General features: G+C 45.5%; 1 protein-coding gene across 6 annotated transcripts in view; it reads left to right on the top strand.

The window, feature by feature from the left end:
• magi2a (membrane associated guanylate kinase, WW and PDZ domain containing 2a) overlaps window positions 1–24,427 on the top strand; it is a 221,998-nt gene that overhangs the window by 98,745 nt on the left and 98,826 nt on the right. Inside the window, exon 1 of one of the 6 annotated variants that reach the window (XM_080757864.1) lies at window positions 20,866–20,937. The exons of the other annotated variants lie outside the window; for them this stretch is intronic. Coding sequence (XP_080613990.1) covers window positions 20,916–20,937 — 22 coding nt within the window. The 5' untranslated portion in view covers window positions 20,866–20,915. Of the gene's footprint in view, window positions 1–20,865; window positions 20,938–24,427 lie in introns of those variants that run through there. 6 annotated transcript variants of the gene reach the window in all.

The following is a 24,427-nucleotide window of genomic DNA, read 5'->3' on the forward strand; positions in this document are numbered from 1 at the left end:
GTTAATCAGACCAGTGTGTGTCCTAGTGGAAACCTCGTATGAATCTGATCTCAGGTCAGAATGGGTTAAAAGCGTGTGCTCTTAGCGAGCTGCTGGGTGGCTGCAGAAGTACAGTATAACAAAATGCAGCCTAGTGCCCACAATAAAAAAGATTCTCTCACAAAGCCCCATGCTATATAGCTATGGGGATATCAGTCCACGGAGCATTCTGAAATATCTATACTTCTTTAGTTTCTTAGTATCAAAGCCTGTGTGCACTGTAATGGACTGTCACAGAATGAACGAATGCATGAATGCCGTAAGAAGCTAACTTTACTTTGTTTGTTTGTTTGTTTGTGTGTGTGTGTGTTTGTGTGTGTGTGTGTGTGTGTGTGTGAGTGTGAGTGTGCGTGTGTGCGTGTCCACTGTCTCTATCTTTTTGTCTTTGCAGAGAGTAAGTGTACTTGGCAAGTTGTGGCAACGGTAGTACAGGGTACTAGGGTATTATTCATAGATATAGCCTGAGGAGCCTAAAGGAACAGCGTATTAAATTTTACCTAGACGTCCTGCACCATTAACTAGTGTGGGCTTTAAACTGAACTACTGCTGACTCTGCCTAGACATTCTTTAGAAGGTAGATTAACGCTATTCTAAAACATGTTTTCTACATCCTGACGGTTTTCTGAAAAAGCTATGTTTCTATGTCAGTCGTTCTTATTCAATAGCTGAAGCATAACATAATGCTAACACCAAAAGGGGTTAAACAGTAGGAACTCTCGGCCGTGTGGATACTATAATATAGAGCATACAATGTATGAATAACTGAATGAAAGAAATAATGATTATAGGAATAATTGTAATTTAAAGAACAGCCTCTCCAGTGCCTACAGGCTGACACCAACATAATTAACAAGATAAATAAATAAGACATACTGTATATACCATATGACTCATGATGGAAAGTACAGAGAAAGTTTGGTAGCCACATCTTCTGACTAGAGAGAGAGAGAGAGAGAAACAAATTAATGAACTGACAAATTGATGGTTTGGGGCGAGGAATAAATGACACTATCTGAACCAGACAAAGTTTTCTGTCTATCCAACATCAGCTCATCAGAACCTAATATCAATATAGGCTGGGTAATTCCTTCCATTTTGTTGCCTGTGTACACAGTAAAGTGTGAGTGTTACTTTAACTCTGAGATCGACACAAGTTGTGTGTGCATTCGTGCGTCCGAACCGTCAATGTAAAATCCATCATGCCATGGTTCTATTTGCCCCTCTACAACACAGAAGAAAAAACAGACAGAAGGAGAGAGAGGGGAGTGCATAGACTGAGAGGGATAGTCCCTCCAAATATCAAGTAGTCGGTGTGGTCTTGGGGTAAAAATGTTGGAGGCCACGTCTGTCTATAATTCTGTCTTGGCGCTGCCATCTGCCATGTCTCTTCATGACAGTAAGTCAACTGGCTTTCTAATGCCGTCTCGTTCTCTTACTCTCTTTGCCAAATGAGAGCAGCCAAAACTTCAAGTGTGCTGTTCATGTGGAAATGGCACTATACCGGTTGTGTTTTTGTTTGTTTTTGAGTACAATGACTAAAATACGCTGGCCCCCTGTACTGTGAGAGGGACCTGGAAATGGCTGTTGATGGAGAGAGAACATTGGAGAGGCAGTGGAGAGTGAAGCAGGAACGACTTGTTTGTTTTTTGTGTTTGTTTATCTGAATGTTAAAGACCTAGTGAAATGGAAAATAGCCTGTGAGGCGAAATGTCATCATAACGGTGGTCTAACCCGTGGCTCAAATGCCCAGTATATAATGGACCTTGATATGACAAATGTCGAAAGCCAACTGATCTAGTCTATTGACCCACAGTCCCAAAACTACGTTACACATAATAGCCATGATCAAACCGGTCGTCTCGTCGTGCACATAATAGCATGAAGCACCGTCGTGCTGTCGACCGGTTGACCACATCTCCATCGAGGGTCCAGTGAGGTTCTTTAAAGTCTATTCTAGCCTTGACGGGTTGTGGAGCGGTGGCTGCGACGGACGAAGCCACGACCGTGTCACGCCGAGGTGTCCAGTGGGCGGTGGGATGGTCGTCCCGGGCCAAGTGAATAATTCATCTGATGAGATGTTGAGCCTCGGCTCTGAGACCTGCAGCCAAGGCTATAGCATTCATTTAGAGCTGTCAAGGTCTATTCGGCTGGGCAGCACCGGCCTTTCTCCCTCACTTTTTTACTCTAGCCCAATTTATTTTCCTGTAGTATGAGCTCATGAAATTGCTCTCTCTCCTTCTCTCTCTCTCTCTCTCTCTCTCTCTCGCTCTCTCGCTCTCTCGCTCTCTCTCTCGCTCTCTCTCTCGCTCTCTCTCTCGCTCTCTCTCGCTCTCGCTCTCACTCTCGCTCTCTCTCTCTCTCTCGCTCTCGCTCTCTCCCGCCCGCCCACTCCCTTGCCGAAGAAGGAGACAACTCAAAACTTTGCACCCTTTTGTTTTTCATGCTTTGGTTTCAGCTTATATAGTCTTCTGCTCGGTGGATGTTGGACATGTAGAGGTAGGCAGGTATAGGGTGCGTCTCCCCCACCCTCTCCTCCCTCCTTTACCTCTCAACTAGATATCTAATGCTCTCCCTCTCTCTGTCTACGGCTGTAGAAACAGGAACGTGTTTCCCCCAGCAAAGGGCCCGAGAGAGACGAGATAAACAGGGGAGCTCAGTCATCCTTCACATTGCTGTCTTAATCTCTCTCTGCCTGCCTGAGTCCCTCTAACTCAACGGCTCGTTCGGGATGGGGAAGGGGTGCTCTTCAGAGATGTATTTGCCCAGGTATTTGCCCAAAAGTTTCACAGTGGACAGAATATATACATGGTTCTCGTTTCAAAAAGCGACATTTTTGGGGCACACCGCCGGTAGCTACAGGACCACATAATCACAACGTGTTTGATGTGTTGGCCAAAGAGTGGGGGCTGTGTGTGTGTGTGTGGGGGGGGGGCATAATCTTTAAGATTCATGCAAAGATTCATGTGATTACAAGCGATTGTGTGTCTGCACCGTTTACATCTCATAGCCTGAGGGCTGGCACTAGAGAAAAGGCCACGGACAGTCACTCCTATATTGTGCGTCGATGCACTCACGTTTCTTGGCCATATCTGTCCATTAGTCTTTGAGACGGTATCTTGTATACTTTGTGTGCGAGTGTGGAAATGATGGCCTCAGGGGGAGGACGCTGCTTTATGGCCACTGGAATCAGCGTAAGGGTGTGAACTGTGCACGGTAATCCCATGGCAACTCTCCACGCCTGACACACGTTTCTTTCTGCCATAAACATATTGTTTGCCGTACTACTACCGATTTTTTTGTCCAAGCCTCCAACGGTGATCACATTATCACCGTTGGTCACGTGATCATTAAGTACAGTATATCTTGGATCTTCCCGGTTCGATCCCGGGGCTCCCCCGAGAGGTATCGTCCAAGTGTCCTTGAGCAAGACTCTGAACCCCTAATTGCTCCCAATGAGCAGGTTGGATGGCCTTGCATGGTTCCTCCGCCATCGCTGTGTGTGTGTGTGTGTGTGTGTGTGTGTGTGTGTGTGTGTGTGTGTGTGTGTGTGTGTGTGTGTGTGTGTGTGTGTGTGTGTGTGTGTGTGTGTGTGTGTGTGTGTGTGTGTGTGTGTGCACGGCTGCTGCAGTGGAGTTGAAATGCCACACACACACACACACAGCAGTGCCACTTATCGCGGGACTCGACGCAACGGTTCTCCCTCGCACACTACATTCCATCCACTCCTTCCATCTCACTGTCTTCATCTCTCTCTCTCTCTCTCTCTCTCTCTCTCTCTCCTTCATCACTCTCACTCTAGTTCTCTTGTCTCTCTCTCACTTCTCCTCCAGTGGACCCCCCCCCCCCCCCCTGGTCTTTGACACATTTCCCGCGGGGCTCCGTGGGGGCTCAGATTGATCTACAGCTCTCTCACGGTGTGCACCCCCCCCCCCCATAGGAAATGTTTGTATTAATGGTCTCTATACGAGCGCTGTCACAGTGGATGAGGATCCAGCTCCGAAGCGAACGAAGGCAGCCCAGCATGAACACACACTGTGTCAACAGACAGTGCAGGCTAAAACCTCCTGGCTGAGGCTGGAGGGGAAAAAACTAACCGCTAAGCCCTCTTAATCCGCTCCGTTTTGTCACTCCCTTCGGGGTCCACTCATTAATTCATCGCTTTTTGTGTTTGCCCCCCCCCCCCCCCCCGATAGATCATGGGCGTCACACATGCGAGACGAGAGAGGCGGTTTCCAGATTTAAGCTTGGATATGTGAAATATGCATACAAGGGGCGTTTGGACTGTTTGGGTTATGTATGAGAGAGAGCGCAGTATTATGAAAGGGGCTCCCAGTATGAATGATTTAAATGTGAAAGCCAATGAGGATCCCACTGAGTCGCGCATGCTGAAAATGTCTTTTTTCTAAAACGGGTAGTCCCAGTACTTGAATCTGATTGGCTGGTTGCCGTCACGTGACCAGTGTACATTTCACCGATAACCCACACCTTCAATCACTTTATATCATTCGCAGCTGATTCCGCATCTCTGTAGCTGTACTGGGGGAAGGGGAGTGCTTGATTGCCTTGCAGACCCATGCCGTGCGGGCGTCATAAGCACCGCCCGGCTCATATGACTGTGAATGTGTGGCTCCAGGCGGCCCCGTAAAGACATCAAGCGCTATTCTCCCGTCACATAGTGTACTTGCTGAGAAAAACAAGGAAGTGATGTGGCTCGCTCTGGTGGCGCAAAGCGTAGCTACTTTTGTGAATGTAATAGTTTTATTAGGTTAATATTGCTATATGTTTGTAACCGTTTTAGAAAAGCCACTCGAGGCCCCAGATTACCGGGTATTTTATAATACCCGGGCCTACGACCCCAGCCACTGTAAAATACCTGGTAACCTGAGACCTCTCGTGGCTTATTGCTTTAATTTACTAACTCACGAAATGTCTTCTTTTTTTCTTTTTTTTCCCACTTTTTCACCCAGTGTCAAAATCCTGGGCGCTAAATAATACACTTCCTCTGCCAACCTGGGGGGCAGCGTACTGACTTCTATGCATGTGTCCAAGCTGGTTCTTTTCACCTGACCTACGGGAGTTTCTCCGTTTGGACGTATAGCCATAGAGTATTAAAAGGATAGAGACTGAACTGGATCCTCATCCTTCTATCGCCAAACAAAATTGCCTTCACCTGTGTGCATTAAACGGTCCGGGTTTGCCCTTCCTCCATCCACTCTCGTATATAATTGAGGCTTTTCTCCTCCTCTCTTATACTCACCTGTCTCCCTTTCCTACGTGCGTCCCTCGTTTGCCTTCCGCCTCCTGCCTTTTAAGTCCGTTCTTAATGATATACCAGTGTGTACTGTTGCCTCTGACCCTGCCGTCACTCCACATCAAAGCTTCACTTGTTCTCTCTCTCTCTCTATCTCTCTCTCTCTCTCTCTCTCTCTCTGTCTTCTCCATGGTCTATTACATTATCCCTGCGTGGTGACAGAGATGCAGCCTGGTGTGTGTGTGTGTGTGTGTGTGTGTGTGTGTGTGTGTGTGTGTGCGTGCGTTCGTGTCCTCTGTTGAAGTGACTTCTCGTCTCTCTCAATCTATATTTGCATCCGCAGAGCCAGTGGTCTCAAGAGAGTCGAGACCCTGTGAAGTTTGGCATGCGGAGATGATGGTCGACATGCACGGTTGTGTTGCATGGTCGCACCCATCGGATTTATTGAACAATACGGAAGGCACGGGTTCTAAGGGGGTGAGCCCTCTTTATGTTTGAAATCTGAACGTTTAATGCACCTTTTGGTGTTAGCATTATGTTATGCTTTAGCTATTGAAAAATAGCAGATCTACAAGCTCATAGCGCGCCACCGAGTGGCGCGCTACGAGCTTGTAGGTCTGCTATTTTTGAAAAAATCGAAGAACGACTGCGAAACATAGCTTTTTCAGAAAACTGTCTTCGAAGACATTTTTTCAAACTGATCTCAGGTCAGAATGGATTAAAGTTGTAAATGTGAGCAAGGTGCACAAAAAGGGGTGAAGTTCTGCCACGACCGTCGCGTCACGTGAACCATCATCAACCATGCGGCTAGCAGCTGGCTTAATGGTGTGTGTGTGTGTGTGTGTGTGCGTGTGTGCGTGCTTAGCGCTAAAGAGAGCTGTGCTTTGTTTGTTTTCCCCGACACCTCTTTCACAACCCAAAACGACAAAATGACAAAAGATCTTGGCTGGCCTCCCAGCATAATTCATGCTCAGTGAAATCTAGGACATAATCTTCTTCTCTTTTCAGGCTCAGCCGTCCAGATAGCAAGGGGGGGGATTTACGGCATTACAAAGGAGGAATTACAAGAGCGCTAGACTGTGTCTCTCTCTGCATGTCCACCTACTGTACAGCGTACAGTGTTTTGGGGAGAGCCCATCAGCAGATGGACAATCACAGCATATACTGTACAGGGTGCAGGCATCAGCACTGTATCGTGAGTCGTGACGGAGAGAGAATGATAGTCGAGTTCCGTTCGACTTGAGATAGAGCCATCATGTCGCCACGGCAATACAAATTTGGACAGCAAACAAGCTTCTGATTTTGAAGCTTTTTGAAGGGTATATCCTGTGCTTTATAGACCACCACCCCTGTAAGCAAAACTAGACTGATTGATTAGAATGTAAACAGCACGAGGTACAGCCAGACATTAACCCATTTAGGTCTTCTGAAAGAATATATATTCAAGGAATTGTGCCGCATTTTCACGATTTTTCAATGGCTAAAGCATAACATAATGCCAACACCAAAAGGGGTTCCCGCCCCAAAATGGGTTAAGCATATAGAGTTATAAAGGATAGAGTGACAGCCCCGCCCCCCCTGCTATTCGTTTCAATCATAGACTAAAATCTAAAATATCGGAGTTGGAGCCTGAGACCTTGACCAGCCCCATTTACCCGCTGAGAGCTGTTCATGAGGTGGACAGCCGCTGCCCCCTCCAGCGGGGGATTGGGGCTTAAGAGGTTTTTAAATAGAATTACCTTCATGTTCTTCAACAGATCTCAAAATAGTGTCAGACACAGTGCGCTCTGTTTGTATAGCAAGTATGTATAGCAAGTACAAGCAAGTATAGGCACTCGACAGAGTGCAGTTCTAGTTTAACAATAATTGTACTCTTGAGAGCGTGAAATAAACCACATTGATGGAAGTCTTTGCTCAAAAGTTGGCATCAGACGCAAAGAGTGGGCAGGGTTTGCGCCCCGGATGCATTAATATTAGTATCATCACTTATCGCACTGTATTTGTGTGTGTTACTCTGCATACATCATCGTACGCTCATACATGGTCATGTGTGCAATGTGATCCATTTGGCGTGTTGTTTGGGTAGAAGCTGCTAATGGCGGCTCGGGGGGCTAATGGAACGGCGATAACTGTGTGAAATTACCAACAAATGACAAATGAAGCCAAAGAGCAGATCCATCTGTCAAACTCTGGGTTCTGCTCCAACCCGCTCTGAGGCAATGATGACACATATTAGCAAGCTTTGCACCTGCACCCACTCTCCCACAATTCAACCAATAAAAAATAATTGGTTTGTGTGTGTGTGGGTGACTGGGTGTGGGTGTGGGTGTGGGTGTGTGTGTGTGTGTGTGTGTGTGTGTGTGTGTGTGTGTGTGTGTGTGTGTGATAACCAACAGGCCATTGTCGAGGCTTGCCGTCTTTAAGTGCATTTACCGGTCATTACTGTACCGTATTTGCTATCTTCAAAAGATTTGTATGAATTTGAAATAGTTGGGTCATTCTGTATGAGTACTTTGTCTACTACATTACTACTAGTAATAGTACTACAACTACTATAACAGTACTACATTGTCTCTGGGCTCTACTGTATATAGTATACTGTACCTCTTTAGCAGCATGTGTGTGTGTGTTGTTGAATTGAATGCACTCTATATCACACAGCTTCTCTCTCCATGTGTCCCCTGCCTCTGACTATGATCATTTACTCTTCCTCTTGTGCATGTTTGTGTGTCTGTGCGATTGCACCAGTGAACAGGCCGGGGGGGGGGCACTTAACCCATGCTGGGCGGGAAAACCCCTTTTGGCGTTTTAAAAGCATCATGTTACACCATATAGCTATTGGAAAATAGCAGATCTACAAGCTCAAAGCGCGCTACCGAGTGGAGCACTACGAGCTTGTAGGTCTGCTATTTTTCAGAGCGAACGTTTTTTTTTTTTTTTTTGGCTTTTGGCTTTTGGCTTTATTTTATATTTTTTTATGGAGGGACAGACAGTAGGCTGACAGACTGGATTACCAGCCAAGTTGCCTGGACCGCTGAGCCATGGCCCAGGCCAGAGCGAACATTTTTAACTCAAATCTTTGCTTCTGGGGAGGTCCCTGCATGGAACAACATATCTTCAGATGGGGGGGGGGTCGGTGGCCAATTACCATTTTTGGGGTCCTTGACATGAAATATGGAGAACCACTCATACAGAAACATGAGGTATTTCAGAAAACTGACAACCCCTGACAACCCCCTCCTCCCCCCCTCAACGAGACTGGAGCGGCGTGGATGGGTGGGTGGGTGGTGCTTGCCAGCCCGGGCACGTCGTTCAGGCTGTTTTAATGGCAGAGGTCTCTGTGGCGCACGGATTAAAAGCACATGGATGGATAAAGGCTCATTATGTTGTTTTAATCTCTCCCAGTACAATAGCTGCTTTTTATTCTGGAGATGACCCAGGAGGATGCAAAGCGGTTTCATCCATTACACACACACACACACACACACACACACACACACACCACTTTCTTTTGCTAGCGAATGTACGCTTGTTTGTCATGCGACCGTGGGCTGCTTCCATTATCCTAACGCAGCCAGACAGACAGACCGATATAACATCGTTTACACACACACTCACACTTAAATGATTAGAACCAGTGATATGCCCGGGGCGAGGCCGTGTGCTACGCGTCCGCCTGGGTGAAGGCATGCAGGCCTTCATTTTCAGGCCGTGTTGAGAAGTCTAGTTTTCTGCCGGCTGCCGGGCGCGGCTGCACAAATAACTTTATGGCGGGCCCGTCTAGAGATTGACAGGTATCAGTCAAAAGGGAGATGTTTGAAGAGGAAGGATCAACATATGGAATGTCGGAACAGGTCAGCTCCATATATGGAGATCTAAGGGTTTGAGGTCAGATGTAGAGTTGCTGGCCAATATTGATGACATCAGGGATCTCCATATATGGGCATTCCCATATACTGTATGGGCTTAATATATTATTTTTAATATACATTTTTATCCCACGATTTTGTAACCCATTTTTTCCATTATCTACACACCCTCTGCCAACCTAGTCCCCATATATGGGGGACATGGGGAGAGCAACGGACTTGAACTCATGCTTCCTTCATGCCTGAGTGTCCAAGTTGCTCCTTTACACCTGACAGGGGGGAGTTTCCCTGGTTGGACGTAGCGCGTGGAAGGAACACGTTATGCCAACCAGTTCCTTTCCCCTCCATCAGGCGCCCCGGCTGGCCAGGGGGAGGCAGTTTAGAGACCAGGATCACTGCATGTTTTTTGTGTGGGGGACCTACCCTAGGGGACACGGGGAGAACATATTGCTTAAGTACTGTAAATGCTTACTCATTACTCAGTCGCACTACTCACATTTGTACCATAACAAATGTGAGTAGTGCGACGCGTTTTTGAGCTTGTAGATCTGCTATTTTTGCTACATTTGAATTGCAATCTCTGTGCGTCGCATCGCGGCACATTGTGAGCTTGTAGATCGGCTATTTTCCAATGGCCGAAATGTGTATGGGGCTGAATTTTTTAATAATCAAAGTAACTAGTAGTAACTAAGGTTTTCAAATAAATGTAGTGGAATAAAAGTACAGTATTTGCCTCTGAGATGTAGTGGAGTAGTAAAGGTATTGGGGATTGGAAATACTCAGGTATCGTACAAATACCTCAAAATTGTACTTAAGTACAGTACTTAGTTATTTTCCAGCACTGCCAAAAGGTAAGCTGGCCTTAAAACACGCTCGCCCTCGTTTGTTTCCCTTCTATATTCCTGTATTTGTTTTTTACTTAGAATAAGGTTAGAAATATAAGTTTAGGGTTAGTCAGTGGACCAATCATAACAACGTGGTGTGGATGTCATGTCCGTTTGAGTGACACTCTGCATCGGCAGCCTTTTGTAAGCGAGGTGCGAAAACTCGCACTCGATATGCGAGGTACAGTAGACGCACGCCGCGTCCGTGCGCGCACCTTTAGACTTTTATTACCTCTTCAGTATCTTGGATCAGCTTTTTTCACAATTTAACCCATTTAGGTCTGACCTCAAAAAAAATATTCTAAATCCTCCAGTTTTCTGAAATAAATATTTTCACGATTTTTCAAAAATAGCAGACCTACAAAACTACAATACCCCTACAAACGAGACACAGACACAGAGAGAGAGAGAGAGAGAGACTCACAGGTGCATGGAACCCACTCTTCCATGGCGTACAATACACTCTACCTATTTTCATCATACATCTCCCCCTTCCCAATTCCATTACAGCCTAATCCGTTCCTACAACCTCCTACAACCTCTCATTCCATCCCCCTACGAACCGCTACATTCCATCCCACTACCAGGCTACCATTCCCCCCTCCCTCCTCCACACACGGGACGATCCGTCACCGTGACAGTTTATAGACTCTCTCTCAGGTGGTGTTACAGCGTGACACACACACACAGACAGACAGACAGACAGACATGTTCTGCTAGGTCTCATAGTTAGTGCTCACTGCGTTCGCAATCACTGCGTTCGCAATGAGTGCCGTCGCCCGTCGGTGTACCTAATGTGCCTAATACTATCGCTTGTTTGATTGGGTTGTGTGGGCTTGCTTCTTGCCAGCCGTGTGTGCGTGCGTGTGTGCGTGCGTGTGTGCATGCGTGCACGACTGCACGTACAGTACATCTGATATGGAAATAAAATACGGAAATTGTCGCCGTCAACAACCTTGTATTTCAACCTTTTTATGTTTTCTTTTTTTAATTAATTATTTTAACCGTAAATATAATTTATTCCCTGCTGTCGCTCCAAAAGGAGCATAGATGGTGAATATACAAGCGCTCAATGCGCTGTGATGTGATGCGTTGTGTGAGCTACTGTAGTAGATCTGCCAAATTGTATAATGTCGCTGCAGGCTTCCTTTGACAATGAACGGCAGACGGCATCGTTTAATCTGTCCTCAACCCCAGTCTTTTGTGTGAACATCTCTAATGAAAGCAATAGAATACACCTGCACAACACTGTGTATTGGCTCGGTACATGAGCATTTTTTAATGAAGCAAACCCGCACCTAGTGCTGACGCCTGGTTTCTAGGTGTGCCAAAGTTTTTTTCCTACAGTTGAACATCTCTAATAAAGTCGTTTGTGCACGCATGCACGCACACATGCACGCACACACACACACACACACACACACACACACACACACGTGTAGATCTCAGGCTAGTCTGACAGTGAAGATGAAGACCTATAGACGGTCAAAACGTTGCAAAATTGTTGTCTTAAGATAAAGTAAGTCCTCGGAGCTCTACAAACTGGTGTGCGGCGATGTATCTTCAGGTTGAGAAAGCCCTCGTCGCGTGTCTGTCACACACGGTTTACAACAGTGTGTTGTGATGTATCTTCCTCTTCTTTGATGTTTGCCTTGATGCCTGACGCCCAGCACCTGGCCTGAATATAGGCATTGAGATGTGCACACAATCTTCTCCGTGGTCTGACAGTGAGCCAGCCAGCTCTGCAGTTGGGAATGAGCTATCCAATCCCTCTGGGACTATGGGAAGGATACGTCCCATGATGCTCAGCTCAGTACCATAACCCACAGGATTATGGGGGGGATAAAGGAAAGAGAGTTTCTTTAGCGCGTGCATATCTATCTCACACCTTCTCGGTCTTTCCCTCTGTCGAGTAAGTCCCCGTTCATGCTTTGTGTTGTGAGAGGTTGTATAGGTCTGTTATTTTCGGTGTGTGACGGGAGTACACGATTTGGGCTTGGTAACTCAACCATAGAATGCCAGGCCAACACATGAACCTGGCATCTGTCTGAAATAAATGACACGCTATCCTAAATGATATTGTAACCTTTGCATATAAGCCTGCACGGTCGTCAGGGCTAGTACAAGTGCTACCGTCTAAGATGGTGGAGTCTGAAGAGGTGAGTCTTCAGACTAGGGTTAGGATTGAGTATATGCTGCCCGTGCAACACGTGCCTATGTGCAGCTAGACAGCTAGTTAACCGTTTCTGAGATGCTCCAATAAAGAGACGAGGCTTGACTTGACTTTCTTATATTACTAATATTTACTGAAGTCTCTGCAGGTGATATTATTTTGTAAAACTGAAAAAAAGTACAGAAATACACATACGCATGTATTAGCACAAAGGTAAATATACACTGTTGTAGTGTGAGTAATAATTATACATACTGTAGTAAGTAATTGCATTTGAACTAGTTCCAAACACAGAAAACAGCCATTGCAGCAGTATAGGCTAACATGCAATGTTATTTTATTTATCATTTTTAAACTATGAATTCTCAACCAAAACTGGCCTTTCAAAAGGCAGCACGTTGAGTCTGCGGTTATAACTGCAGAAACGGGAAGATCGTTCCACAGTTTGAGAGGCAGAAGGGAGAATAATCTGCACACTGAGGTCACACATTAGGGTGGTTAATATACAGTATTGCACCGGTTCAAAAATAGGGGAGAGTTTGTTTTGGGAACAAAGATTCGTTCCTACGTACTCTCACCTGTAATATAGGTGAGAGTACGTAGGAACGAATCTTCATGACACACTTCATGACCATATTATGGTCATGAAGTGTGTCTTTCTTGCATGACCGAAAGAATAAGTTTGCGAAATACAAGCGGACACAGTGAGTTTTCTTCGACAGGTATAGCTGGCATCTCCCTTAGAGATAGGATGAGACTCGGAGTAGAGTCGCTGCCTGTCTTCGCCTGGAAAGGAGCCAGCTTATAGGTGGTCCGGGCATCTGATTAGGACGCCTCTCGTATAGAAACCGTTTGAGCGCCATCTCATCGGCATAGCAGTGATTGTATGCCTCCGGGATTGCGTGTGTGTGTGTGTGTGTGTGTGTGTGAGTGAATGTAGCTCCACTGTTCACTCATTAGGCCCTGCATTCACACGCACACTGTTGTATAAACCGTGTGTGACAGACACGCGACGAGGGCTTTTGCAACCCGAGTATAAATCACGTTCTCTGAAGGGATTCTCGTCCCCTTTTCCCCTGCATATTTTATTTACTTTTACCAGGTTATTATTTATTTTGTCCTCCTCCTCCTCCCCTGTGGGTATATGTGTCTGAGCAAAAAAAAGGGAACACCGCTCTCTCTCTTTTTTGCTGCAGGGCTGAAAGCCTCCGATAAGGGCTTTCCATTTGCTTCACACTGGGCTCGGCTGGGCAGGTGTAAAAGACTGCAGCTTAAATTACTCTATGGTTATCTCTCCATGCATGCACACAGAACACACACACGAGACATGGGTGTCTCGTCCTCTCGAGGACGTTCGTACGCACGCACGTACAAATGTCGAGCATGACCTTTTTGAAGCTCAAGCACATGTGGGTACATCGTATATATATACCTGACCCAGACAAGACAACTATATGCATGCATGAGCAGGCCATCAGTTACACAGGAGAATCCTCACTGCTATAGTTTACCAGTTTGACCTTTTACGGGTACATTTTGGCTACATTTTGTATGCCACCTGATGGACAAAAGTGGTGGTGCTTGGGTGGGAAGCGATTGTAGTACGACGCGCGGCGTCCAGGTGTGTCGCCATCTTGGATTCTAATTGCAGTTAGCACCGATGCTATAGTGAGCTATAAGGCGACGCCCGTCCTTGCTCCGGACGATGCCACAAAAGTCCAATCGCGATCACCGGGAAAATCTGAAATGACCTCCAAACGTCGCCGATCCGATCGACACCGCGGACAGCGGCACATTTTCTTTTTTCTTTATGGGTTGCCATGTTCTTTTGTCACATCATATATTGACAAGCCTACATAATGTGACCGTTTCTGACCGAGGCTTTTTTCCCCTTTTTTTCTCGTTTTTTCATGTCATATGAAAACAGGGAATCATAGCTTCAAATTGACATATCGGTTGTTCAGTTTGACCCACCGGTTTTGGAGATATGGCTTATAGAGTAATGTCTTACAGGAAACAGCAACTTCTGTGGACTCTAACATTACACACACGCATTTATTTCATATTTGCGTGTCGATTTTAGCTCTGACATTTATTTCAGACATGCTCTAGTACAGTATGTATGCCTGTGCTTTTAACTCATTTAGGTTTTTCTCCTCTCCTGAACAGTTAGTCATGACTGTCTCTGTATCAAAAAGAGTCACATATAGTAGAAACTGCACTTTCTCCATGTCTCCACACTAGGCTATCACTGTTGCAAGCCAACTGTTGTGTTGCTCAGAAATAGTCTGGTGTCAAAGTGTGTGCAACCTATTCAAACATTTGTTATTTTTACAAGGCACCGAAGCGGTTAGTCAACCAGAACTCTGGCACACATGCACGCACGCACCGGCACGCACATGCAAGCACAGTCATACGCACGCACGCGCACACACACAGACATGCACACGCGCGCACACAGGTCCACGTGAAGGGCAGAATAATCAATCTGAATTACAGTGCTTGACTGTACCATTTGAGACTCACTACTTCCTATAGTTAATAATAAGACAATAATATTTGAAGTCTTTTCATTTCCCTTTGTTGTCTGACAAGCAGTAACTGTCCTCAGTGTCTTGGAGACCAAACAAAATGAGTCACGCCATCTTTCACTGGACAACATGTGTGTTTTATCATTTTTATTTCTGGGGGGGAGAGGGGCGTCCTCATCTAAGCTGTACGTGCGGCAGAAACATAGCTTTTTCAGAAAAACTGGATTTTAGAATATATTTTTTAGAACCTGATCTGGGGTCAGAATGGCTTAAGCTGCTCAGCACTTGGATCCATCATCCATTCATCCTCTCAGACCCGCCACTACGCGGCCCGCTTCCTAGCGGAATTATCGCACATATATTATTAATTTGATTGACTGCTCCTAATCGCCTCAAAAGTGGCAGAATTAATCATCCCCGAAAGTCCCTGTCATTTAGCCTACATTCCACCACGGGGAGGAGGCAGCAGCACTAGTCTAGTAGCCAGCCCGTTGTGAACCCGGACATGTTGAGTACACCAGGGTTTTATGGTAGAAATGTTTAGTATGGGTCCCCAGCATGGAGAAAGTGCCGGATGTTGATTTGCATAATTATGTTGGGCAATTTTCATAATTTGGCATAATCTGTGACCATATCATTAACAACCTATTGAAGGCAAAACATTCAAAATGTCATCATGCTTTATGTAGCATGTGACGTGTCAAACTAGGGAGTTTTCATGATGCTGAATCCATTCCAGGCATTAGTTTTGCAAAAAGAACACTCATTGGGCTAAAAACGGCCATGCCTACTTGGCCCAATTGTGCTGATATCATCACATTTGTGATGACGGCAATGGCCGTTTTGAGCCCAATGAGTGATTTCTTTTTACCAAAACGAATGCCTGGAATGGATTCAGCATCATGAAAACCCCCTAGTTTGACATGTCACAATAAAGCACGATAACATTTTGAATATTTTGCCTTCTATAGGTTGTTAATGGTATGGTCACATTTTATGCCAATTTACGAAAATTGCTCAACATAATATGCAAGTTAGCATCCGCTGGCTGAACCATATACTCAACATTTATAACATAAAACGTCGGTGTACTCAACATGTCCGGGTTCACATTCTGGCTACTAGACTATATATCCCATTCTGGGTGGGAACCCATTTTGGTGTTAGCACTATGTTATGCTTTAGCTATTGAAAATTAGCAGATCTACAAGCTCATAGCGCGCCACCGAGTGGCGCGCTACAAGCTTGTATAGGTCTGCTAATTTTGAAAAATCGAAGAGCGACTGACATTTTTAGAATCTGATCTCGGGTCAGCATGAAAACTGTCAGGATGTAGAAGACCTTTTTAGAATCTGATCTCAGGTCAGAATGGGATATACTATAGCGTTGGCTCGAGGAGTGAGGCTGTGGGCAGAGAACAAAGCCGCAGCAGGGGAGAAAGGGACTGCTACTCTCTCTTCACTGGCAGAAATCAATGAGGCTGGATATTCAACACTATACTCTATGGATTTTATCCAATTCTGGACGGGAACCCCTTTTCTGGTGGTTGACCTGAGATCAGATTCTAAAAATGTCTTAAAAGCTATGTTTCTATGTCAGTCGTCGTTCGACTTTTCTAAAATAGTCAGACCTATAAGCTCGTAGCGCGCCACCGAGTGGGGCGCTACGAGCTTATAGATCTGCTATTTTTCAATAGCTAAAGCATTATGTTATACTTTAGCTATTGATAAATAGCAGATCTACAAGCTCGTATAGACTATTTTTCAATCGTTGAAAATGTGGCGCAAGTCTTATGAATATATATTCTTTCAGAGTGAGCGTTTTTAACTAAAATATTTGCTTCTGGGGGGGGGGGGGGGTCTCTGGAAGAACATATTTTCAGATGGGGGGTGGGGGGGGGGGGTCGGCGGCCAATTACATGTAATTTCTGGTAATTTCTGGTAATTTCTGGTAATTCCTTGACATGATATATTGAGCACCACTGATATAGAAACACAGGTATTTCAGAGAACTGTCATGATGTAGAAGACATTTTTAATTTCGACGTCAGGCCTGAATGGATTATAGCGGACCATAAAGAACCCTGTTGGAAAAGTATATATGGCATGAGACAATTTCTCCACGGGATTAGGCCTTTTTTCTCTCTCTCTCTCTCTCTACGATAACTCTCTCCCTTTCTCTCCCTCTCAATCTCCTTGTCACTCTATCCGCCCCAACCCACCGCCATTAGTCCGTATATGAGAGGAACCGAAAAACACGTTTGAAAGTGGCCATAGAGCGAGCACCATTCAAAGGGTCTAATTAAGGTTTGTGCAGAGCTGGCACTATAGTAGCACGCTGATGGGGGGGGATCTCTTTGTGGAAGTTGATCTGTCGCAGGGTGCAGTCTATTGGCCCGACCCGTGGCGGTCATTCCACAGAGTATAGATGGACTTTCTAGGACTTTCTATGGGAGTCGTCATGTGGCACAGTCGCCAGGTTCGATTCCCGCGCGGGGACACGTCAGCGGCGCCCATTCCCTATAGGTGGGGGGGGTTGGGGGTTGTCGAAATGGCCTTTTCTGTGTGCATGTTCTGTAAAAGAGAGATATAGCCCTGCAGCACTCCGAAGTCCATTCAAGATACATGTATTGCATTGTGCAGCACAGACAGACAGACAGACAGACAGACGAAACATGGACGCGTTTCGTCGCCAAGCCTTCCTCAGCGTGTACCCCTTGAATGGACGTCAGAGTGCTGGCCATGCCATCTCTCTTTTACAGTGATTATTATTATTATAGTGCTGGCCATGCCATCTCTCTTTTACAGTGATTATTCGTGAGCCGTGCACCTGGTGTAATCTGCTTTTTTTTGGACTGTGTTTTTCCCTTCTTCTGTGTGCATGTTCTCCCCGTGTCCCCTAGGGTAGGTAGTAGGTACCCTCACAAAAAGACAACATGTCCCGTCCCGTCCCCCTCTGTCAGGTGATAAGAAGCAGCCTGCTCACTCCTCATGCATTGAAGGAAGCATGAGCTCAGTTCGTGGCTCTCCCCAGGTTGGCAGGGGGAGAGTATAGCGCCCCGGCCGGGATCACAGATTAGTAATTGGCACCACGTGAAAAAATAGGTTACAAAAATTAGCAGGATACAATTTTTACCGTTAAAAAAAAGAAGAAAGCAACCTGCAGTCAGGGAATTATACCTACAAATTCAGTCACCTGAGATCAGATTCTAAAAAAAATGTCTTCTACATCCTGACAGTTTTCTGAAAAAGCTATGTTTCTATGTCAGTCGTTCTTCGATTTTTCAAAAATAGCAGACCTACAAGCTCGTAGCGCGCCACTCGGTGGCGCGCTATGAGCTGGTAGATCTGCTATTTTTCAATAGCTAAAGCATAACATAATGCTAACACCAAAAGGGGTTCCCGCCCAGAATGGGTTAATCAACTGCTTCCTCCGTCATGTGTTGCCTCCAACATACCCTCTGTCACCTTCCAACATGTAAACTTCAACAGAACTCTTTATTGTCTATAATGGAAATCATTTTCTCTTTAGCCTACATTATTTGGTCTGGGCAGTGCAGGTAACCCTGGAATATTCCACCAACAAATGTCTTTGTCCAAGAGCGAGTATGGCAGGAGGGAAGAGAGAGAGAGAGAGAGTCGAGCTCATGAATTATTTTACACGATGATTTTTCTCTTTGGTATGTTGTTTTTGACAACTTTTGTGCAGGTTTATATTTGGTCTGTTTTCCGTGTCGGAGGGCTGATAACCCATGGAACGCAGCCTGCCCAACGCCATTAAGTGAACCATTTTATTCGTCCCACGTTACGCGTGTTCCTTTTTCATTTATTCATGTATTTCCTTTCAAAGTCGGAGGCATGGTAATAATGCCCCGACCCCCCACCCCCTCTCATTTTTTTGCGACCGTGTACAGTAACATCTTCACACGGCGTGCCGTGCGTGCACAAACAGGTCGCACGTTGAAGTGAGGTCGTGGCAAAATACCCTTTTTTTTCTCTCTCTCTGCCGCGCCGAGGTCGTCCTCTCCACTTCTCTGTCACGGTTGTAATTGGCACAGCTGTGGGGTGGAAGGCTCTCACCAAAGAGAGAGAGAGAGAGAGAGAGAGAGAGAGAGAGAGCCTATAAGCCCCTATGTGCAGCCTTATTCACCGCCTCCCCGCTGAGCCCCATGTGCAGTTAATTGGAGTCACCGTTAAACAAGTGGGACGGGAGGAGCGCTGGTCTTATATAAAAGACGAACATCTCGACCCCCCGAGCCGGCTCTCTCGGTGCCTCAAAGGCAGAGCGTGTATAAACCCGCACCGGAGCGGAGCCCTGTGTACTGTGTAGTGTGTAGTGTGTGTGTGTGTGTGTGTGTGTGTGTGTGTGTGTGTGTGTGTCAGTGGCACAGACAGAAATGCGATTGTAGATGGGCCTCACTACTACTAGGTGCAGGGCCGGCACGCACGCACGACAAAAAAATAATGTAATTTATTTATATATATTTGCTGTATTTCGGTTATATTTCGCGTTACAATATATATTGCCCCCAGAGTGACAGCCAGGGGGGGGGGGGAGAGTTGCACCACTCAGTTCACACGGGTGTGATTTTTACCTTTTTACTAGTTAACAAGACAGACAGGGGAGGCATACTTTGGTTAGACATATAGCAATGGTCCAGAAATGGTCCTAAAGTTGTCCTTTTAACCCCTATAGTATGAGCTGATTAACCCCCCCCCCCCCCCCCCCCCGTGGCGTGCAATGATTATTCCAACCCTGCTTCTGCTGACCCCACTCACTGGGATGCTCCTAACTAATCCTATTCCTCTGCCTAATAGTGCCTATATGGTGTGGGAGGTTTCTCAACGTGTATATATAGGAACGTCCACATTAAATAAATTGGCTCTCCTCGATATCGCAGCTGGCTGACCGAATGGGGACACAACCGGGCTGGATAAACGGTACATCCTGGATATATATATATATATATATATATATATATATATATATATATATATAGCGAGAGCTCTGCGCCGGTGGGTGTGCATGAGCGTAAATGGGGTCGAACAGGGTTCATATCGTTTATCGTGGGTCTGCCGTCTGGTATAGAGAGCGAGCGGGGGCCCCATCTGAGCCCCGCGCTGCCAGGCTAACCCGTAGCGACGGGCGGGGGGGTTATAAACGCATAAAGGGAATCATGTTCGGTCCTGACAAAACAGATTGTGTCATTGGGCGGTAATGTGCACTCTGGCCAACGTGTGGCCCTGGCGCGCGGGGGGGGGGGGGGGGGGGGGATTAGGCTGACACAGCAGTACGCTCACGGTCCCCTAATGACTTCCACGTGCGCACACACGGACGCAGGCACACGCACACACACACACGCACACGCAGAGCCTGAACATCTAAATGGATGACATCAGCTTCCTCTTAATCTCTCTGTCTGTCTGCATCTGTCTGGTCCCCCCTCTCTCTCTCTCTCCCTCTCTCTTTCTCTGTCTATCTCTCTTTTTTCCACGCTTTCCTCTGCCTCCCGCTCTGTCTCTTCATACCGGTGCTGGCTGGTGGCTGTCGGTGTGTGCATATAGTACCGTAGCGTGTGTGTGTGTGTGCGTGCGCGCACACAGTGGGTTCTTGGGCATTCCGTTGGAACTGGAGGAAGAGTGGAATAGGTGTGGAGCACCGTGGAGGAAATAGGAGTAACCGTGTGTTTTCCCTGATTGTTTTTTCTTTTTTTTGGAGTCTCCTGAATGATTTAAGCAACGTTCTCAGCTTCTATACAGCCGTCAGCACAACGACACGACACGTCGCTTTTCTTCAACTCAAATGAACCGCGACGTTCCTCTGAGGCGCGGCGCGACTGTCACGCGGGACGCGTCTTCCTATAATTCTTAACATTTCTTCTTCTCCCGTATCATCCACGCATGCAACATCCACGGGGAAACTTTGATTCCCCCCCGGGAGGTTGAGATGCAGAGCCATCCGTCTTAGTGTGGAGATTTAAAGAAGAAAGGTTGGTGGAGTTGATGAGTTTGACGTGGGATGAAAGCGAGCCATTTAGCAGCACGTCTTCCTTCTACTCGCATACGGCACTTAAAGGGAACCACGCCAAAGGGAACCGCGCTAAAGGGTTGGAGTTGGAGTTGGCAGCAACATGTGCCTCTCCGTTAGCTCTACGAGGATAACATCAGCATGACGTCTCTCTCTACAGGGGGTAGGTTTGGTTGGGAGTGTGTATACATTTGCTCCGCTGTGTGCTTTTGCTTCTATAAATCTGTGGTTCTCGACCAGTGGTCCTTGAGGGGGTTCTTCCACGTGGTCATCGGTCTCCCGCTAAATGATGGTGAGAGTTGGTATAGCCAAGTGGACCCCTCATAGGTCTTTAACTCTCGAGAGCGTAAAAATGACCATTGCGAGTCCATTTTTATGGTTTCATAATTGTTAAACATCTGCATTACTTCTATACACAAGTCTACACAATTAGAGAAGAATTTGCTATTTTGATCAACGTTTGCCTCGTATGTCTCCTATGGCAGGGGTTCTCAACCCTTGGGTCGCGAAATTATTTTGGGGGGGTCCCCAAATTATATTAAAAAAAATGAATGTCTGGAAAATGGAAATGAAGAGTTTACATATACTGTAGTACACACAGTACATACATACACCTTCCCTATCTGGTTTCAGTATTTATTTATGGTGTGTTTAGTCTCTATTATTAAGGTTATTGTATTATAGTCAATTTATATTGGGGTTCGGGAGGGGGCGGGGCGGGGGTCCAGAGACATGAGTGCCAAAGCATCTCCGGGGGTCCCCGGCCAAAAACGTTGAGAACCCCTGGGCTATGGGATACCAACATCAACACAGCAATGGAATTGTGTGACAAAATCTTATCCAACAATAACAAAACATTCTAAGTCTTGGGTCTGAGAGGCTAAACGTCGTCACATGGTGGTCCGTGGCTCAGATGCACAATAAATAATGGACCTTGATATGAAAATGGTTGAAAATGACCACATGTGACGTTTACACTGTTCCACTGTTTGTTTGCCAAGTTGAGATATAGTCATCGTTGATGTTCTTCATACAACAATACCGCCATACTGTATAATGGTGGACCCTTTATTGATGAGCGTTCTGACTCTGTCAGAGATTAAAATAGGGCTCATTTTGCATTATAGTTAAGGGACGCAACAATACAACGACCTCTGCATCCACGGGATGCACTTCTGTACCACTGTACTGTTTTTTTTAATTCTCTAGTTTATTTTACTATAGCTTTAGTTATAATAATCATCTCTTCTTCTGTTTTCTACATGAATATAACATAACCATATAAAATGAAATGGGACTTAAATGCTGCAATTTGTAAAGAATGGCAAAATATATGACTCCTAACGTCGTTGTAGTGGGACTCATCCAATGTCCCTGGGACTCATTTCTAAAAGAGCATCCCTGCAGCGTCCCGGGACTCATTACATTGAAAACCTATGACCTGTGACAAGCCCATCTGTCACTTTCACAGACTCTCAGCTCCAGGCGTAGCTGTTGACTGTTTGACTGTATCGTGTATCCTCTCCAGTCCAACATTAAGGGTGACCTCAACATTTGAACTACTGTAACTAAGGCAGTGCTACTCAGTCATACTCGTGGTAGACACTAGACAGAGGGTCACATTATTGTACGTACAGTAACATTTTCATATTCATAAATCATAGCCCTATTGTAACACAAACGCACACGTGCACACGTACACGCACACAGCCATGCACGCACGCCTGTTGGCAAGCATTGTGAGCTTGAAGATCTGCTATTTTCAAAAGATTCATATGCATTTGAAAACTTGTGGGACTTTCTGCATAATGAGTACTTTCTACTGTTAAGTATATTTTGATGACTTTGACCTTGGGGCAGAGGTTGGCATCGTGTGTGTGTGTGTGTGTGTGTGTGTGTGTGTGTGTGTGTGTGTGTGCGCGCAAAACTTGGCATCGACCAGGTTAACTGTGCCAGAGATTAACTGGTAACCAAGTTTTGGTTTTCCAAATGCGGAAGTGGAGCGTTCTTCCGGGTGCTTCAAAACGCTGAGCTATAACTTCCATTGAAATTAACCCATTCTGGACGGGAACCCCTTTTGGTGTTTTATTAAGCTTTATGTAATACTTTAGCTGTTGAAAAATAGCAGATCTACAAGCTCATAGCGCGGCACCGAGTGGCGCGCTATGAGCTCGTAGGTCTGCTTGTAGGACCTGTCACTCCCGGTACACTCTCTATAACTCCATATGGAGTCCACGTCGTACGGAGAAGAAGGCAACGTGTTGTCTTACTTACAGCCTAGCCTCTCCAGGAAAACAGCACCAGCAACCTACTACAGTACACATGGGGAATTAATTGGCAAGGGATATTTGTTGTGAGTTTGACAGGCAGCAACATAATGTACAAAGGGACTTTGAGCAAAACCCCAAGTAACCTTTTACTCTGAGAAAGGAGGAACAATAAAGAGCCCATGGCATAATCCTCATAATACACCCGGAGGAGTGCTTAGAATATAAAATAGTATCCAATTAAAAGGACACCGTGTCAACTTTTATGACACGATAATGTACGTGATGTGTCGCGGCTCGAACTTTAGCACCCACCGAAATGTATAAGGAGCGCCAACAATTTATGTAATGGATTTGTTTTTCATTGATTAACAAACAACAGCCATTTAACATTGCAATTTACAAGTAACATAAACCATTGAAAGATGCCTTAAAAAAACGCCTGCTATATATATACCACCATCGGGGCTTTACACAATATCTTGGTTCCAGGATTAATATCTCCTTTACTTTATTTGTTCGTAAATACACTGGATTTAGCAAAGATGCTCATTTATATCTGCAGTCCCCACACAAAACATACAATGGAATCAGGCAGACAGTAGAATACATTACATTAGTAAACAGCGCATAAAAACATACAAGAACAATGTACAAAGCTATAAAGTGCATCTTTATGGTTTAGCAGTGTTTTTATAGGGCAATACAACATTGTAACTATAAAGTAACTTGTGCATAAAGTGCAGTATTGCTGTGATTTTGACAGCACATTTAGATTTGAGCTGTAGTCGTAGTCTTTCGAATGGTTTCCATTAAGTCTCCATTTAGTCACCTGGAATGTTTTAGTGTCAGTCTAGTTTTAGTCCACTAAATGTCATACGATTTTAGTCGACTAAATCTACAGTTGATTTAGGCGACTGAAACGCATTTCGGCGGGCCTTGATGCCGTCCTAAATGGCATATTTTACATGCACTCGCTGAAAATAACAGATCTACAAGCTCACACCGCGTCACGCTGTGGCGCATTGTGAGCTTGTAGATCTGCTATGTTCTGCATGCAACCAAGTGTAAAATCACTTGTGTCTTTTACTTATACTGGATCTCTTGTCCACTAGTCCCTTCCTAACATATTAGTCTAGTTTTTATTTGTTGGCAATATTTATTATAATATGTTTAATATGTTAATATATTTAGTCTTAGTTTTAGTCATAATAGCTTAGTTTTCAGTTAGTCAATTTTTTGTCATAGTATTAGCCGACCAACTCAACACTCAGCGGTGTGAATAGTACCCTGGTTCCTCAGCAGTGTGAATAGTACCCTGGTTCCTCAGCAGTGTGAATAGGTACCCCTGGTTCCTCAGCAGTGTGAATAGGTACCCCTGGTTCC

Source organism: Protomyctophum bolini, assembly GCF_963924005.1.
Source record: "Protomyctophum bolini genome assembly, chromosome: 23".
NCBI lineage: Eukaryota > Metazoa > Chordata > Actinopteri > Myctophiformes > Myctophidae > Protomyctophum > Protomyctophum bolini.